The sequence below is a fragment of the Ambystoma mexicanum genome, chromosome 4p (assembly GCF_040938575.1).
Source record: "Ambystoma mexicanum isolate Mex_15411 chromosome 4p, UKY_AmexF1_1, whole genome shotgun sequence".
In the NCBI taxonomy this organism is placed as follows: Eukaryota; Metazoa; Chordata; class Amphibia; order Caudata; family Ambystomatidae; genus Ambystoma; species Ambystoma mexicanum.
Genome location: NC_090927.1, coordinates 898,467,908 through 898,487,691, shown reverse-complemented (window position 1 = coordinate 898,487,691; position 19,784 = coordinate 898,467,908). Strand labels below are relative to the sequence as shown.

The following is a 19,784-nucleotide window of genomic DNA, read 5'->3' as shown; positions in this document are numbered from 1 at the left end:
TCTGTCGTATTCATAGTAAGGCTCTGCTGCTGAAAGTTCCTCTTCCGCTGGATGGTTCTTGTACGGGTCACCCATAATGAATTCTCGTCCAAATCTGTGTTGCTCCACCTGATTTATTTGTGCGGGGAGAGGTATGCTGGTACCTCAGGGTGTCTACTCGGTAGATCGACGTTCAGATTTTCTACAGCTCTTATGAACCCGGGTTGGGGGGTACATGTCACCATGGTCCTGTTTTGGGTCCTTCTCTCGCTGTCTCTCTCTTGATATGGTTGCTGGGTAAGTGTTCTCAGTGGGTCATATCTCTTGTTGGGTAGTGGCTGTGGAGGTGGCCTATATGCGGGCAGCAGTGGTGTTTTCTCTCGGCACATGGCCTGGAAGTGATTCTCTTGGCCACATCTCATGCACATCTGTCCAATGGCTGGGCATTGGCCCTTGTGAGGAAATTCGAAGCCACACCTATAGCATTGTCTCTCTGCTGGGGGACGTTGGTTGGTGTTCCATGTTTCCTGACTGGTTGATGTGCTGGGGTATCTGGTCTGTCCTTGTGTGGTGCTGGCAATGGCAGCCACTGTGTCTGCTTTCTTCGGATTTTCTATGTTGGCTGCTTGCACATCTACCCTCTTGTACACCCTCGCAAGGTCTTCTATCTCCTGTAGCAGGAGGGTTTCTTTAACAGGTGTTTCCTAAACTGTGTGGATATGCATCCTTCTATCACTCTCAGCCTGATGGCTACATCGTCGTTGAAGTTTGCAAAATTGCAGTATTTTACTTTCCTTTGGAGTCGTAGTATGAATTGGCCAATCGTCTCGTGTGGTACTTGCGTGCACTGGTTGAACATGTATCTTTGGTAGTCTCTGTTGGGAAGGACCACTATCTTTCCATTGATTACGGCTGTGAGGTGTTGGTATGTTGTTTTCTCTTGAGGCAGGATGGTTTTTATGATCCCTTTGATCTCCTTCCCCACAAGGTTCATAAAAATGTCTATCTTGTTGGGTATATCTTGATTCCCTACCGCTCTCATAAAGTCTTCGAGTTCCTCCATCCACTCCTGCCATCTCTGACCCTGGTCTTCTTGTGGTTCTAGCGTGAATGGGTTGGGACGTCATAGAAACGTCACTGGGTTTGTGGGGTTGACCCCTACGGCGGCGTGTGCTCCTGCATCTGCTGCTGCACCTTGTGACATTTATTTGGCAGTGTATGTTCTGGGGCTCCTACGTGGTCTCTGTAAGTGTGTTTTCTTCGTTTATTTGTGTGTCTTTATTTGTACTGTTTCTTGTTCCCTAGCCATGGGTGGTTTTGTGGTATCCTTATTTCTGATACCCTTTTGTTGTCGGGGTGGGAGATGGGGCATGTGCTGCCCATGGCACGTGCTTTTGCTCTGACGTGGGGTGCCGCTGATCTCTCTGCTGTGATTGGCTTCTCCCTTTCCCAGGGTGTGGTGCACGTGCTGCCGGTGGAGCGCGGTCGCCACGTCTGCCACGTCTGCTCGTGTGTATCCTTGAGGGTGTATGCTTGTTTTTTACAGTTGTGTTGTCCCCTTCTTATGTGCTTTACTATTATTGCTGTGATTGTCCTTCATCCTCGTGTTCTAGTGGGCGAGGTCACGTGGTGCGTGTACTGCTCTTGGCACCCCTGTGGTAGTTTTTCCCCCGACTGGGTGGTCCTTCTTACCAGTGCGCGGGCTGCTAATTGAGGCAGCGTTCACCGCCGATTTCGTCGTGCCTCTCCTTGCATGCTGCAGTAGTGGTGTACTGCTATTCCCCTTCTGCTCCGTTTGCGCCTCTGCGCGGCGTCTAACCAGGCCTCCTGTCGTCAGCTTTTCAAGCGCTGGTGTCCTCTGTCGGCTCCTCCTGGTCCACGCTGCTTTCACTGACCTCTTTTTTCAGCTGCAGCGCGGCTCCTGTTGCATGTGGGCGGGTTGCATCCTCCTCCCGGCTCACCTCACGGGCACTGGCCTCCTCCATCAGCCACGCCTGTCTTATTTTCTTGTGCTGGCATCCTCCTCTGGCCTTAGCACTTCTCCTGCCCCTTTCGGTCGGCGTCGCCTCCTCCTTAGTACTCCGGCCAGGCGGGAGACGTGGTGCCTCGTCGCCAGTTGTTGCAGCCCACTCACACATGCTCTCATTGACAACAAGGGACAACAGCAACTCACGTCTTCTTCCTTTATACTGCTTGTGTTTCGTCCCTCCCATCTCCCCTCTTCCTGTTGCAGTCCCTCCTTCTTAAAGGCGTTGTGTCCTTTTCCTCTGTAACAACATTCTTGCTCAGCTTTGCTGGATGTTCGTCCTACATCTCGATGTCCAGTTCACTGTGAAGGTCAATTGTTCTTGTGAAGAGCATATATGCCAACATTCCGAAGCAGCTGAGAGGGAGATTTCTACAGCGAAATCGGGAGACAACAATTTCGCCATAGAAATGCATTGGGGAAATAATTATTTTAGGCGGGAGAACGTGAAAAATAGCAGTATTTTTCACTAGAAAATCGGGAGTCTCCCGCCTAAATCGGGAGGGTTGGCATGTATGGAAGAGTGGAGCTCCAGCCACTATCCGCAGGGGCTTGTTCTGGACTTTCTGAAGACACATCAGGTGTCGCTCCTGGAAGGTCAACCATGCTTGGGAGCCGTACGTCAGGATAGACCTGATGACCGCCACCGGAAGAGGCGGCTTCTTTTTATTCAGTACCTTGCCCAACGTCCAGCCGCATTACATTACGTCAACCCGGACACACTACAACATTGATGGTCTGCCTGGAGTAAAAAAGGCATATCAGAGAACGCATGAAAATAGTTTAACATAATCTGCATGTGTATGTTGCATTTTGAAATGTATGTTTTTTTTTTAAACATATAGTTTATTACAAACTTTTATTACATTACACCAGAAGAAAATCTTCAATTATTCAATGTATGTTTTATTAATCTAGAAATATTACTTTCTCCTTCCTAAAATAATTCTAACCCTAAAGCAACCCAATGGGATACTTCAGTTCTCCAGCTTTTGATGCCAAAAGCTCCCTCCCAAGTGCTACACAATGTTGGCATGTATGAATGTGGGCCGGTGTCAGCCACAGAATTGTATAAACTGGCCGTTCAGCTAAATCGGTAACAACTTCCAAAGCTTTTCCTTGCCCGTTGTCAGCTCCAAATCGGAACGCCTGGTAAAAACCTAAACCTTCGCCACCTATTTGAACTCAGCTGTGCTGGGGCACTACAAGAAAACGCCAATGCACTCTAGCTTTTTATTGGTACTCTGTGGCACAGACGTCAACGCGCGGTGTCCACACGCAACGTGCCAGTGTCACGGCTGCCTGCTTCCTATTGGTCCAGCCCGTGCCCCTGCGCGCATGCCTACCTAGGGTGACAGCCCCTTGCTCCCACAGTGGCGCCGGCTGCGCCCCCCCCCCCCTGCCTTTTCTAGCTGCGGGTGTTTTGCCGGGCGCCTAGGCCTCGGAGCCCGAGGTCTGGCAGAGCCTGGCGGAGGGAGAGAGCATGCGGTGACCCTGTGCACCGTGTCCCCTGGAGCGCGCGGGCATGTCTGCCCCCTCCCCTGCTGCTGACATGATAGAGACTCCCCCTGTGCTCAACTTCGAGGAGATCGACTACAAGGAAATCGAAGTGGAAGAGGTGAGTGTCCAGCTTCAGGAGAGAGGGGTGCGGCAAACACTGGAGCCAGCGACCACTGCCACATCACCAGTTTCATGTGCAAACCGGCGCAACCCAGCTGCGCCCCTTAACCTCTCTGTCTGAACCCCCCCCCCAACTACTTGGCAAGTCTGTGTCGGGTGGCTAGATGTCAGTATCTTTTGACAGCTACACGCCTGTGCCAACACCTGCAGGGCAGATTGGGAGACCAGCTGTTCATGGCATTGTCCTGAGGGGGTTCTGCTCTTGAGTTGCTGGTAGTGGTTCTGTCTACATTCGCTTTGTTTACATACTTTGCCGTTAGTTCTGTCACACAAGACGCTATGGGCGACTGTGGTTCTTCCGGTTTGGTTGGTCACTTGCAATGGATGCATTGTAAACAAACCTCAACATTTGCAAGCGACATACATTGTTTGATAGTGCTGTTATTATTTTTATTTCGCATTGGTGCGAACGTCCCAGTAAAGCACCTTGTGTTGTTACAGCCAATTGGACACTCGCATTGATGTTTTAGTTTTGCTTTTTGTTTGTTTATTCACCGTGAAGTGCGTCATTAGCCACCCCTCCAGCTTCGTTAAGGTTATGGGTTCTCCTCCTAGTCATACGATACTTAAAACGAAACGCACGACCCAGTGCCTGCTGAGATTTGATTCTGTTCGGTAGGTGTATTGCATGGCCAGTCAGAAGCGGTCGCTTATGGAGCGGGACGTGATCAGGAGACTTAAGGTACTGAATCAAGTGGACAGGGGTGCCAAGTGGCGTCTCTAGAAATGAGTATGGGTTGGTGGGGGCAAACCAAGTGGCACAAGGGGGGAGGGTGGGCGGTTAAATGTTGCACATCAAATAAGTTTCAATAGGCCAAAATGGGTTTAAGTAAACATATAGTTGATCAAGCTGGTTTTTTTAAAAAAAAGTTACATTATACAAGTTCAGAGTAGGTTTAACACTATACAAGTTCTTACAAAGTCAAATTAATAAACACCCTACAATGTTCAACATGTGAAAAAAGGCCCTCAAACAACTTCCAAAGACATGTAGTCCTACAAGTGTTTTCCTTGTTTAACACATTTGATCATTTGTTGCTCTAGCTTTAAAACACTAATGCAACATTGCATAACAAAAGAAATTAAAAGTCTGCAAACCCCCTCTAATCTTCTCTTTCATCAGATACCTTCAATGTCCAACCAACAGCACTCTAATTGGCAAACTTACATGTGCAACTTCACAGTTCAACTGTTTTCCTTAAGGTGCCCCATCAGTGCTTTAAACGAAATCTATAACGATGTTCAGTCTTAACACTGACCCAGTGTTTCAAGTTTAATAATAATGTTGCAATCTTATCTAGCGTTTCGTTACAGCTATTCTCTTCTAAGTGCTGTAATAAGTGTTTATTATTATCCAAATTAAATGTAATGCAGTATTCCGTAGTCTTGTATAGTGCATCTCTGAAACTTGTGCTGTTATGTGATTTTGCCAAAACAAAAGTGGAGTTGGTTGTAAGGGAGAGGCAGGTATTAAACACGTGGCCTTGATTAGTGCAGTTCAGAAGTACCAAAGACCCAAGGGCTGGTATGGTTCTTTGTAGTTTGTGTGTGAGCTCCGAGCTACTCCATAAGGTTCCTGGGGTTAAATGGTGCTAGCATCTGAAGTGTGTTTTTTTTTGTTCGTTCGTTCTCTAGTCGTGTGTAGTTTAAAGGTGTCAGTTGATTGAACGGTTGGGGAAAGGGAAGGTGATTTGGTGCTCCTGAGGAATCCTAATTAGAATTTTAGCAAAAGACTGAATGAGTAGAGTGAAAGTTGTGTTCTTATCCATTTTGATGTGGTGTTATTGTTCTGGTTTGCATTTTAAGATGATTGTGCGGTGGTATCCGTGTCTTGTGTGTTGCTGAGAAATGGTTTGGGAGACTGACATGACTGGGGGTTCGATCTCCAAAATGTTCTTGGAGTGTTATCCACAGGTGTATTGCACATGTCAGTGAGGCTGACCAGAATGGGCCAGCCTCTATTTTATCCTGTTTGCAAGAGTAGTGCTCGGATCAGTCTTTTGTGATGGCTTTCATGTTGTCAAAATCCAAGTTGCCTGTCCCTTGGCAGTTGCACAACAACTGCTGGTTCATCTGAGTTCCAGTGGGCTTAAGTCCCAGCTTGGGGTTAGGGGCTGAAAGTTGGAGGTTGAAAGTGCTCCTTGGTATGGTCCTTGAAGGGAGCTGTTCAGATTTGTATTTTCCAGTTTAGGGAACAACCAGGGTTTGAGAGATTCTATGAAGACTAAATGATTGTCCTCCTGTGTAGAGTAACCTGGGAATTGAGTTCCATCGTTTGGTTGTGAGGTGGAGGAGGATCTTCAAGGCATTCAAAGCCAAGCCCACCATGCAAGAAATGTTGTGTGACTTCAGGTTGCACTCCGTCAGAGACGAAGAATGAATTAGTGTGAAATAATGCAGCCAGAGATCCTTGGTTTGAAAAAGAAAAACTGCACATACTATCCCAGTACTGGTTCCCGAGTGAAGCGTCATAGTTAAAACATTGGGTTTTACCAATTCACCAGGAATACTGGTGTCGGGGCCCGAGATACCTATGGAAACTACAACCTGCTAGATCCACATTAGTTTATGCCTTGGGTTTACGTGAGTTGGCTGCATGGAAAAAACATGCTGTCAAATATTGAAATAGTTCGAGGTGCGTGAAGTCAGCGGGAGGAGGGGGTATGTGGTTTATGCGTAGCTTATTTTCTGTACCCATTCTATATGAGAGTAGCTTTCACTTCCACTGCTCAGTCTTCCTGTTGTGCACTCAACTTCATTTATTTTGTTTTGGGTGGGGGGAGTATCTGAAATATCCTGCATATGCAGAAATTCATATTATTTTTTTGTTAGCTCCCTCAGACTACCCTTAAAGGCTTTAGCTTGCTGTTTATGTGCATATTGATTGTTCTAATCATTCACAGTTGGTAATCATTTTTTTATTGAAGGGACGTAAATATTTCCCACAAATATTCCAGAGCAACCAAGTGTATCAAAGGAGCCAGAACAAACGGGTTATAATGATGCTCTTTATAGCACATTTCCTGTGAATAATTTGGTTGAAAAGCTAGACTGTTTGCAATTGCTTTTCTAGGGAAACTCATTAGAAAAGTCTGATGGATGTGAGTCACCAGGATGGCACAGGAGCATTCCCTAATGCATTTTCACAATGCCTTTGCCCACAATAGATGCCAGTATAAAAACATTCTCACCCTGGATGTGACCATACATTGTCAGAAAATATAGGTAGAACCTTCTTTTTATTTTGTTAATGGGGGATCTGACTCATGAGGGACTAGATCTAAGCTTGACTGCTCCTGCTAGGCTGTGTGAACCACTTCCTTCCTGGGACTGGGACTCAAAGGAGCAGGAGTGCTCTTCAGCCCCGCTTTTTCTTGTCTGCTTCTACATTGGATTCAGTCTCCCTGACGTAAGCCAGCACTGCACATGGCATTTTGAAGTAACCTTACGATCTCAAATGCAGGAGTGTCTCCAGTGCAGGAAAAGGCTGGCTAATTCTTTTGTGACAAATTAGTGGAGCATCACAAACTGTGTCAACAAGAGAACACCTCACTGATGATTGGAATTGCCATTGTATTTCGGTGCTGGACTGCCCCTGGGCAGGACAAAGACTGATATGCAAATGGATATTTCCCATCTGTGAAAGGCACAGTGAGTAAAAGCAGTGGCTGCGAACTCTCAAGTGGTTAATAACCACTGAACAGGTTATCATGTCTGTTCTTGCGAGAGAGGGGCGCCCGCTACCTTTGTAAAGAGAATAAATAAAGCAAGCACTGAATAGTGGGTGCGTAATAATAAGTGGCCCAAGACATAAAGAAGAAATCTAAGTATTTGTTCTAAAGATCTCTCTATCTTTGGAGATTAAGAGTGTGTTACATTGCGTTGGGCTGTGTGTCCTAAAAAAAAGCTTGGCGGGGAGGATTACAATGCGAACTGAAACCACAGAAAGTTCACCTTCGAGCTGTAAACACTAATGTGTCGACCAGTATAGTGCATTTGTTAACAATGTTACTAACTACACTTAGGGAGGGTATTTTTACTTTGCTGTACTTATTAGTATGATGGGTCTCGCAGGATGACCACCCAGAGTAGTGGTTGTGTTATTGTATTGAGTGTCATGTTATGTTTTAGACATGTTTATATTTGGAATATGTGTATTTTTGATATCAGCTGTTAATACATTTTGTTTTAATTATTGAGATTGGTGACTGATCATATGCACGGGCGAACTTTCCACTCTGTTCAGATTGTAGCTTTGTACCTAGCCACGTTGTGTGGAAGGGTGGGGTAGCCTGAGCTCAATTGTTGTATGATATTTCTGTGACCATACATTTTCATGCTGGCTGCACCAATATATGCCAGTATTCCCATATAAGAACATACTCTTATTTGCTTTGCACATAATGCCATGAATTATACTATAGGAAAACACGTCCACGCTTGTTCTTCCCATACATGGCAATATCCCCATTTAAAAAAAAAAAAACATTCTCCTGTTGGCTTTGCCATTAAAAATGCAATGTCTAAACTGTCTGCACAAATGTAGTGCAGTGTAGACAAACAGTTATTATGATTGCTTTACACTTGATGCCCAGTAGAAAATGCCATGCCACTGGCTAAAATATGCCAGTCTAGCCAAGTAAGATATATCCAGTAAAACATTCCATGCCAAAGTAAGGAATAGCTAGACTGGCTGCACAAAAATGCCAGTCTAGCCTCTCGTAATAACATTTGTCATGCTTACCTTACATAGTTGCTCGGGTTAAAAAAAAAAAGGGGCGCCAAACTTATAGCTAGACTTGCTTCACCAAAATGCCAATCTAGCCATGTAGCAGCACTAGGCTTGCTTATTTATAGATGCCCATTAAAAATGTAATGCCAAAGTGCTGACACAGCCTCAGTCTGACTGCCTGCCCGCCAAAAACATTTGGCCCAGCACAAATACAAGTGCACACACAACATTCGCATGCGTATCCATACATCATTCACTCATGCACACACACACATGCATACATACACACATAGACTAAAGTGCAGTCCTCTTACTGTTTGTCATGAGAAGCTAAAATGCAAGTGGGGGCGGACTCCCCTGAAGAGGCTGAGGCCACCCTTCGACTTAAAGAGAAATGCAGAGACCACTGGGAGAGGTTGAGCAACTTGAATTATAGGAAATACATAGAAAGACAACACGCAGAAGGCGATAAGCCGAGCAGGTTACTAGCCTGGTTGTGTAAGAACGAAGCCCCCAGACAAGCTATAAGGGAAATGCAAGGGGAGGATTGGTTGATGGTGGATACTCAAGAAGGGGTGAATGAATGCTTCCATAGATACTATCAAGAGTTATATGCAAATAAGATGGGGCAGGAGGAAATCGACATATCAGACACACTGGCTGAGATCATTTTACCTAAGCTCGGGGAGGCAGATAGAGAAAATTTAGAGGCCCCACTCACACTAGAGGAGCTGGAGTGCGTGATCCAGACACTACCCACGAATAAAGCCCCTGTGTCGGGCGGTCTTCCAAGTGAGTTCTCTAAAACGTTTAAGGCTGATTTACATCCACAGATTGTTAGCCATGCTAAATGAAGCGTATGACAAGGGCAGGCTGCCGGAGACCCTCAGGCAAGCTATTTATTATCCCGCTCCTCAAGCTGGACAAACTGGGCACGGACTGCGGATCTTATAGACCAGTGTCGATGCTCAACCAGGATAATAAGATACTTACCGCAGTGATGGCAGGTAGACTGAGGCCAATATAAACAAATTTATACATCCTGACCAGATGGGGTATGTCCCACGCAGGGGTATCTCCGACAATCTGAGGAGGCTTCACCATGTCATAGACCAGAATGGGAGCCCCCAAGAAGTAGCGATAGTCTCACTAGGCGCGGTCGAAGCCTTCGACTCAGTCAAATGGCTGTGGTTGATGGCTGCTCTAAAGGAATGTGGGATAGGGCTGAGTTACCTGAAGTGGGCCCACCGGCTTTACAGTGAGCCGGTGGCTCGAGTCCGCACAGGACCGATCACTTCAGAAAGTTGGATCTTGAGCAGAGGCACCAGGCAGGGGTGCCCTTGGTCCCCGATGCTCTTCATCTCGGCATTCGAACCTTTGGCGATATATTTGAGGCAACATTATAGCGAGGAGGGGAATCGGCACGAAAGGAAGACAGCACCTAATATCACTATACGCAGATGACATGTTGCTATATTTGAAATATCCGGAAGAAAACCTGAAATACATTTTTAGAGGTAATGGAAAGGTACTCGATACTATCTGGCATAACAATCAATCCCAAAAAATTCTACCATATTCCCCCTAAGCAGTAATGTGGGAATACCACAGCACGAATTACCTGTGTTGCAGATAGGATGGACTACGGATACTTTCAGGTACCTGGGAGTGGACATATATCACAAAGTCGAGGATGAGCACAAAAATAACACGGAGAAGGCGGTGGGGAAAATTGAATGTGGCATGAGAATCTGGGCCCGGCTACCTTTAACTATGATGGGTAGAGTGGCACTATTGAAGATGATAGTACTATCCAGGCTACAACACTATTTCATGAATGTCCCGCACCTGATACCTAGGCGGTTCTTCACCAAGCTACAGAGCTTATTCAGAGGGTTTATTTGGCACAATTCCAGGAACAGAATAGCACTGTTGAAATTGCAGAACCCGTACAAAGGAGGAGGGATCAGACTGCTTAATTTCGAGGTGTACCTCCTGGCTGGTCAGCTTCAATATGTAGCGAGATGGTTTTATGAGGACCCCACACAAAAGTCCAAATTGCTGGGAGCATAGTGTACCTTTTTTTTTGAACGAATGGATGTGGTTGGCAGAATCTCCAAATGGAAGGGGGTCCGCCTTACTGGACCTAGGAAGGAAAATTCTGCGCAGAGCCTGCAGGTGATGGTGTGCTCGCTTCCGTGCTCCCCACAGATACCATTAGTAGCACTGAAGGAGGTAGTTGAATTGAGGAGTGCTAGAAGAGAACACTGGGAACCAGTGGGAGTGGCGACCATAGGAGACGTGTGGCAAGAGGGAGGGATGATAGAATTTGATACACTGAAGGAGGACACAGGTCTACACAGCGGACAGTACATCACATAGGCTAGGTTGGTAACAATAGTAAAAAAAAACGTGGTCAGAAACGGAACTGACCCGACAACCGGATGCTGCCAAAGAAACGTTTCAGGCGGTATCTGACGGTGGGCATGAGGTTGTTATGTTCAATGATCACCAGGGATTCAGTAGTTTATCAATGAAGTCTTTTATTTCAATCCGGTGACGACCCCCGGGAGGGACTCCACCAACGTCCACAGCCTTGTCTTTTCACTGTCTCTCCTCCGCGCTCGGAACCCGGAACCCTTGAGGTTCGGGATCCACATTCCGAGCGCACGGACAAACAGCAACATACTTAACATTATAATATGCAATAACTCTGGGCAACTTGTTTCCATCTATGTAACATTGATATCCTAACACCTCCTTCCTTTCCTTGAACTAATGATTGAAAAACAATGTCTAAACATATATATCTGAAACATATGTGCTATAAACTTAAGATAAGGTAGAACTCTTACTAAGTGAAAATATCTTACATTGTACTGGTAATATTATGTCTGTAGGTGATCGTGGATTTGGTGACACTATATGCAAGTCCATCACTCCCTTCCATTGCCGAACTTGACAATTGCTACTCTCTCCTTGTTCCAAATGCCACCACCTCTGACCAGTACCGATGAGCCTAAATCTTTTACCACTTGTTTAGGCTCAGAATATAAAGATGCTCCTTTGCGAACTTTGGTAGGTAATTTGATTTTGATCCACTCACCTTCATTAATCCTAAATTCCTTACAACAATTTTTCCGATCATATCTTTCCTTAGATTTAACTCCCGCTTCATACATTCTGCTCCTCACTTTTTCCACCTCCACACCAACCATCTTGGATTTTCCCATCCATCCAGGACATAGATGTGAATTAGGTTTCCTACCTCTCAAAATCTCAAATGGCGTTAACCCTGTGACGCTATGAGGTGTTATTCTATACTGGAATGTCCTTTCCATCGCTGTCCTAAACCAATCCCCACCAGTTGCTACCGCAATCCTTATGGCTTCCATCAGTGTCCTATTGAAGCGTTCAACGCAACCATTACTTTGGGGATGATAGAGAGAGGTGTTTGCCTGTTCAATTCCATTCTTATCCAAAAATTCTCTAAATTCCTTGGATACTAATTGGGATCCATTATCCGACAAACATTTTCTAGGAAAACCCTCTCTCCAAAATAATTGTTCTAAGAATTTCGTAACACTGCTGCTGGATATATCTCTAAGTAGACATATCTCCGGCCATTTGGACAATAAATCTATGACCACCAGCAGATAACTGTCTCTGGTCCCTCCTATGTTAAATGGTCCTAAAAGATCTATAGCTATCTCATCCCATGGTACCCGCGGACTTTCCCTGATAACCATGGGTACTTTTTGTACGCTCAAACCCTTGTTTCCCTCCAAGCACTCTGGACACTCCTTAACTTGCTCTTCAATATCTTTATCAATTCCAGGCCACCAGAACTCAGATCTTATTATACCTTTAGTCCTAGCTAGACCTAAATGTCCCTCATGGGCTATTTCTAATACCTGTTTCCTCATACCTTGAGGAACTATCATCTGATGTCCTCTATGTAGATGTTTGCCATTGATCCATAAATCCCCTTTAACTCTGGCAAATCCACCCATGTCACCTTTATAGTTCATTATTCTGTTTTCTTTAACCAATGTTAGTATTTTCTGGTACATTAAATCTTCACTACTAGCTTTATCCCACTCGTCTTTTTTTTAGGGAATCATGTACTTGGAAAATCTCAAATGTTTCTTCCTGATCTGATTGATCTATACTGCTATGGCCTTCTCCGTGAACAGATCTTGACAAGGCATCTGCCACTACATTGACTTCACCACTAATGTGAATCATGGTAAATTGCAAACCTTGAAGAGCCGTGACCCACTTCATAATGCGTCTCGATACTCCTTCCAGCCCACCTTTTGTAAAAATACTAACTAGTGGTTTGTGATCACTGCAAATCTTAAATTTCCTTCCCCACAGAAACCTTTTGAATTTTTCAACGCCCCAGATGCAAGCCAGCGCTTTTTTCTCAACTACTGAATATCTAATTTCAGGATCTTTAAGTGACCTTGAGGCAAATGCTATAGTGTGCAGACCTTCAGAATCTTCTTGCATAAGAACTGCACCTATGCCATAATCACTAGCATCTACAAAAAGTACTGTGGGTTTCCCTTCTTCAAATGTCTTTAGAATAGGAGCATTGGTTATGGACTTTTTTATCATTTCAAACTCCAACTTACAGTCTTCACTCCATTTAAATATCACGCCTTTGCGAGTAAGTCTTCTCATGTGTCTTGACATGCCTGACAAATTCTTGATGAATTTGCCATAGAATTCAACTAACCCCAAAAACGACAACACTTCTGCTTTAGATTTGGGATCTTCCATTTTCCTTATTGCTTCAATAGCATCCTCTTTGGGGTTGACTCCCTCAGCAGTAATCTCGTGACCTAAATAAACCACTTTACTTGCTTTGAATGTACACTTCTCTGATGCTATTGTTAGACCAGCTTCTCCTAATATGTCTAGCACCCTTTTTAACCGTCTATCATGTTCCACCTCATCACTGCCACATACTAAAACATCATCTTGGTAGTACATCACCCCTTTTTCTCCACTTAGTAACCTGTACATTATACTCTGAAATACACTCGCAGCCGACACCAAGCCAAACGGCATACGTACACATCTAAATAAACCATTAGGAGTGATGAATGCTGTTAAATCTCTGGAATCTGGATGCAATTCTATCTGGTGATAAGCGGACTTCAGGTCTAAAATTGAAAATATTTTGGATCCAGAGACACCCACAAGTAGGTCATCTATCCTGGGTAATGGAAATCTATCTGCCACCACCATACTGTTAAGATGTCTTAAGTCAATGCATATCCTCAAAGATCCAGAGGATTTTCTGACTACCACAATGGGACTCACCCATTCTGAAGAATCTATTCTCTCAATAACCCCTTCATTCTCCATTCTCTTTAATTCATCTTCTACCCCCTCCTTGAGTGCCAGGGGAATGGTGCGCAATCTCGCAATCTTGGGAACCGCCCCCTTTTTTAGTCGTATCTTATGAACAAATCCTTTCATACATCCAAGCTTATGTTCCTCTTCAATCAGTCTCTCACCACTCACTGTTAAGACCTGTTCGGGATGACCTGCTTCAAGTCTGATTTTTAGCTCAGCTTGATCGCTCCACGAGAGTAACTCTCCCCCTTTGTTGGCAACATAAATAGTAGTGGTGGCTTTCCTATCTTTAAACTGTAGTTTAGCGTCAAAATATCCTATTATCTCTATTGGTTTGTCAATAGCGTTCCGCTGTGCTGATTTGTTCTTCGTTGTTTACATTTGGCTGCCGCTCCGTATGTGCATTCTCTTTTGTTGCGTGTAGACGTCGATCACGGCGTTCGTCACGCCGTAGGGTCCTCTTTTCAGCTGACTCAGTTACGTCGTTGGGTCCTGCTGTGGAACGCTATCGGTGCGTATAGCAGATCCGCATTAGAATGCGCACGCAAGTGTTTCAGCTTTAAATGTAAACACTTCGCGTGCTGGCTTCTTTTCTACCACTCCTTCATACTGTCATTTTCTGTGATAAATAAGATTATCGCCGGTACCTGTATTCCAAACAGTTCTCCCAAGCGTATGTCGGTGCGTGGCCGCTCACTCTTCTTTTACGATCCGTAGCCTTTCTAGCTGTTCGTGCCGGGGGTCGTCTGAAAAATCCCATCCTCGTCGCCAGTTGTTATGTTCAATGATCACCAGGGATTCAGTAGTTTATCAATGAAGTCTTTTATTTCAATCCGGTGACGACCCCCGGGAGGGACTCCACCAACGTCCACAGCCTTGTCTTTTCACTGTCTCTCCTCCGCGCTCGGAACCCGGAACCCTTGAGGTTCGGGATCCACATTCCGAGCGCACGGACAAACAGCAACATACTTAACATTATAATATGCAATAACTCTGGGCAACTTGTTTCCATCTATGTAACATTGATATCCTAACAGAGGTCTCCCGTATCTACAAATGAATGACGTCCAAAGTTGAGAAGGTGGTGGTCCAGATGAGGTGAGACTGGGAACAAGAAGGTGGGGAAACAATAAACTATGGGTTATGGGTCAGTATGCAAAGATACCATAAAAAAGTATCAAGAAATGTGCGACTGCAACAAAGTCAGTTATGTTACCCATAGGGCATATATGACACCAAAAAAGATTGCTAAGTTTACGAATGCCGGAATACAAACGTACCCGAAATGCATAGAGGTTGATGCAGGAATGGTACACTTGTTTTGGGCATGTCCGCAAACGGCGAAATACTGGAAGGATATGGCACACCTCCTCGCAAGCACAGGGGTACAACTGGAGGTGGACTCTTTGTGGGCGTGCATGGTGGGTGAGTTACTGAGACCACGCAAACTTAGACATGTAAGAAAACTTAAAGACCTGGCGTATGTTCTAGCTAAACGCAGGATAGCAATGGGTTGGAAGGCAAGCAGTAGGCCGAATGCAGAGGCCTGGTGGCGGGTCCTCCTGAAATGGGCTGATGCTGAAACAGTGGTGTGGTGAGAAGCGGTGCACAGAGGGGGAGAATACACTTACAGCATGGCAAAAGTTGGTGGCATCATTGTCGGGGTCTGTGCAAAGAGAATCTGAAGAAGATAGCACCTCAGGGAAACAGGGAAGCCTAATACCCGTAAACCAAAAGAGAAGGCTGTAGATTTGTGAGGCTCCAAGGGGAGAGGGGTGGGGAGTTGGGGAGGAGGGAATGTTGGGGGATTGTAGTTGTACATCGTGTTCTGGTGTAATGTATGTTGGTTGATATTAAAACTAATAAAAAATAAATTAAAAAAATCGTACTGTTTGTTCTGGTCCAGCTGGTGCTCGCAGCCGGTGCCTCTCGAAAGCCCTTGGCTCCCGCAGCATGAACAGAAACCAGGAAGCAAAGGGCACCTTCCTAGTTCCTTCACAGAACCGTCCACCACACTCATTCCAAGGTTGCAGTTCCCCAGCCTGCATCCCAAATGTGTCATGCAATGCAAAACACGGCTGGCCTTGCATGGCCCATTGGACATGCAAAACAAACTGTCAAAGGGAAACAAAATGTAGTTTTTTGTCAGTTTAGGCCAGTGCAGGAGCACTCCCCTCCCCCCGCTACACTCAGCTGGCGATGCCCCCTCACCCGTTATACACGAATATCCCCTGGTTATAATGTATTTGTAATTATGTGTCAGTATGGGGAGGAAGGTTGACTCGAGTGGCCACATAACTACATGTCACTGAGATGCCTTTTTTCCAGCCCCTTGTTAGAGATGTAAATATCCCAATAATCTGGTGGAATGGCTTTGAGGGAATAGAGCTAAGACACAGCTGCTTCTTTACACAATAATAATAATAATAATTTGGCATTTATATAGCGCTACAAACCCTCCGGTATCTGAGCGCTGCTTATTATTACCCACGGTGTGTGGTGCTCATTTATCGACCTCGGAAGGATGAAAGGCTGAGTTTGGCCCCACCGGGATTCGAACCTGCATTAGCAGACTCTGCACTGACGTCAAAGCGAGCGCTCTACTCGCTGTGCCACTTGACCGGGTGTATATGCAGAGAGAAATCTCTTGAGTTGTGCCATGTAAGGGCTCAGATGTTCAAGTCCTTGTTTTCAGCACACTTCATTCAGTATTCTTATACTGTAATTGTACTTAAATACCAGAATGCAATGTGATGAGAACTGGTTTAGCATCTCACACCTGACATGCACTAGTTTGAGATGTCTTTAATTTTCCCGCTGTCTTCTACATGTGACAGTCACCTGAACATAGGCATTGAGCTTGTTAGGCATGATGTGAATACTAGCAAGGGACAGCAGACTTTTAATGAGAAGACAGCACTCGTTATTCACCTAATCATGCACTCGGCAAGAGACTACATGCGTTTAATTAAAAAAGACATCACTCCCAGCTCAACTTTAAATAATATGCAGTCAAAATCATTCAGTTTAATGGAAGAGATATCACTCCTCATAGGTCAGTTCCATATGATTTGTAGCCAGACTGTGTGCTTAACAGATGAGATCACCCATAGGTGGCACTTACAGGTGAAAAAGGGGGTACCCATCCCCTTCTTTAGCAATAGGGATAGGAATCTCCCTTTGCCCCTGTAGAGATGCTTAGTTTTCAGTTTCTGGCTGTACATCCTAAATGAGACTATGCGCAGTGTCACTGTGTCTGGAGATAAATCACCATTGCCTTTAAAGCCATGTGCCTGAACTACACTATTATTAATGCAGCACCTGTAAGCAAAGTACCTTAAACAAGTACCGCTTAGCCCGCTCTCTGCTATCCGTGGGATACGTTGCAGTCTTTCTACTTGGGTGCTACGTGGTGCTACTGACTTTCAAGGTACCTATTGACTGCCATTTAACATACGAGAGCCAATGGTATACACCCTCCTGGAGACTCATACTTGTTTTTGTTTCAGTAAGACTTTTCCCAAGTCCTTGGACACGCCCTTGGAGGGGCTGGACTTTGGTGCTTTCTACTTAACATGCTCGCCCGTGCACCCATGCGCGCCCACCTGTAAGCAAAGTACCTTAAACAAGCACTGCTTTGCCCGGCGTGACTGCGTGCAGGTGGCAAACTTTTCGATCCATCAATTTTGAAACATGTTAGATTTGTTCAAGGTATACTATAAGCATTTTGGTGTGATCTTATGTCTAGACAACTCTACTCTTTAACGACGTGCATGCCTACAAATTAATCTTATAAATCCAACATGGCTGTGCCTAGTGGACCAAAACTTGCTTGTATATCCCACCAAACCATTACTCTCACACCATTTAGACAGTCAAATACACTGATGACAGACAACATGCCACACCCTCCAACTAAACAGAATTTGAAAGCGTTTCAGTGGGGGGGTCGGGCGTGTCGGATGTCCCTAAATCACCTCACTATTTTTCTCTGTGTCAGGTACGAACAGTGAAAACCCTCTACACATTCGAAAGAGAGGCCGTTCGGCTACTGTTCTTCAGCTACTGTTCTTCCGATGCCTCACTGCTTTCAGACATAATGATGCTACACACTGAAGAGGCTGCAATAAACACACATGTTAATATATCCGCGTCAGACAGTGTAGATATATCAAAGATCAGTTATCATCAGGAAGGTGATATTTCACTATATACGAGCCAATGCGAGTCACCAATAACTATCCGTAGTGAGCGTTCACATCATTTAGATAGGGCATTATCGACTGATCTATCTCAAGGAGACACATCTTTGTATGTTCATCCAACACCTCGTCAATGTCATAAAGCTTTTTCTCAAAACCCTAGCACTTCTCTCACAGCCATGATGGAATTAACCCTTTCAGCAATAAACGCCACTATATTGAGCCTATTAAAATTATTAGAAAATCTTGATCAAAAGCGCGCGAAACAATCACAAGTAGAGTCAATTTTTCAGTGGATGCTTCAGATGCAACCCACTGTAACTTCACATCCTTCAGTTATATCAGACTGTAACTCTAAACAAGTTCAACCGACCGTACCTATGTTTACAGAGATTATTCGACCCGTTGTGACTGCTGACAACCCACCCATACAACCTCTACCAGAGAATTCGTGGGTAAGCATAAATCAAGATGAAAAAAGCTTGACAGATCCTAGAGTGCCCCCGCCTTTGAGCGCAGGAAACACCAATTTTAAAAAACAACGAAAACAAAAATATACCAGCCTCTAAGATTTCTAAAAACAATCTTATGACCTTTTTTAAATCGGTCTCTACGGTACCTAAGATTGCAAGTGTAGATGCTCTGCTGCAGCTGGATCAACCGTCCACTGATAGTATCTTGCAGAGACACAATAAAGCCGTAGAGCTTGTCAGAACAACTCCCGCCCATTCTAGTTTTGCGGCTCCTAAACAGAGCCCACTAAAGTCTTCTTTTGAACTACTCTCCTCTAAACTAGCTCTTACAAGCCATTGAAACTGCTAACCCAGAGAAAAATACAAGGGCCCCTGTGATTGGCCCAGCATCGTCCGAACATTCCTCCTTCCATTTCTACGACGGAAGTCGATGCAATTGGATCGGTTGAGGAGATGAAAAAAATGGTTGATGCCTACTTGGAGAAAAGGTTACCACCACCAACCACCAATAGAGATAATATTTTGGACTTGGCTCTGCAGACCCTACCACCAAGTGCCCAAAGACCTTTACCTAATACCAAGCCTGATTGTTTACATATCGATCCACTTTTAACATTGAACGCCTTCCCTCTGAGAACTCGGTTAAGAAAGTCAGCCGATGCTTATCTAAACAGAAACTCACCAAACAAAATCGCTGAACAAATATCTCATGCTACAGTGACAGGTCTGGCGAGTCAAAATGAAGTGCAACAACCTGAAACACTGAGGTCTCGAGCTATAAGCCAACAAAGATTGGGTGCCTATGATCAAGCCGTACCTAGATCTTTAACAAACATTGAGGCAGTCTATAACCAAAATAAAGCCTCTCTTCCACTTCACACGCAAATTCCCAAATTTAACCCCAGATCAAAGTGCCACTCATTAATAATGAAGTGTCGTGGTGGACAATTCAATTCATATGATCTCAATCGAAGAAGTGTCCTCAATATCTTCAACAATGTCTTTGAGCTAGAGGACATTACTTCTGGTGACATAGATTTTTCCCTGCTATGAATTCAATTAAGTCTAACAGTGGTAAGGTTGTGGATACCATCATGGGTTGTTTAAAACACCATTTGGAGGGCTAAAATGCATCTTTTCGAAGTGGGATTTTTAATTGCGCCAGATCCCGAACGAACCTGAGTTCAAAATGTTCACACAATTTACTCAACAAAGCCCTCTTCTAACATATATCAAGATCATACATCTCAACCTAGCAAACCCTCATCATTGAGAACATAACTGACGAGGCCTGAGACCCGCACGTTTATTTCTTTATGCTG

General features: G+C 44.8%; 1 protein-coding gene across 14 annotated transcripts in view; it reads left to right on the top strand.

Annotated features, from left to right (window-relative positions):
* Positions 1–3,317: 3,317 nt before the first annotated feature.
* The window catches only part of MAP3K7 (mitogen-activated protein kinase kinase kinase 7), a 1,005,666-nt gene continuing 989,199 nt past the window's right edge, over positions 3,318–19,784 (top strand). For 11 of the 14 annotated variants that reach the window (XM_069606467.1, XM_069606461.1, XM_069606464.1 and 8 more), the window contains exon 1: positions 3,386–3,623. In XM_069606467.1, coding sequence (XP_069462568.1) covers positions 3,531–3,623 — 93 coding nt within the window. In that variant the 5' untranslated portion in view covers positions 3,386–3,530. Of the gene's footprint in view, positions 3,624–19,784 lie in introns of all 14 variants that reach the window. The other 3 variants (XM_069606471.1, XM_069606465.1, XM_069606460.1) reach the window with 3 other exon arrangements.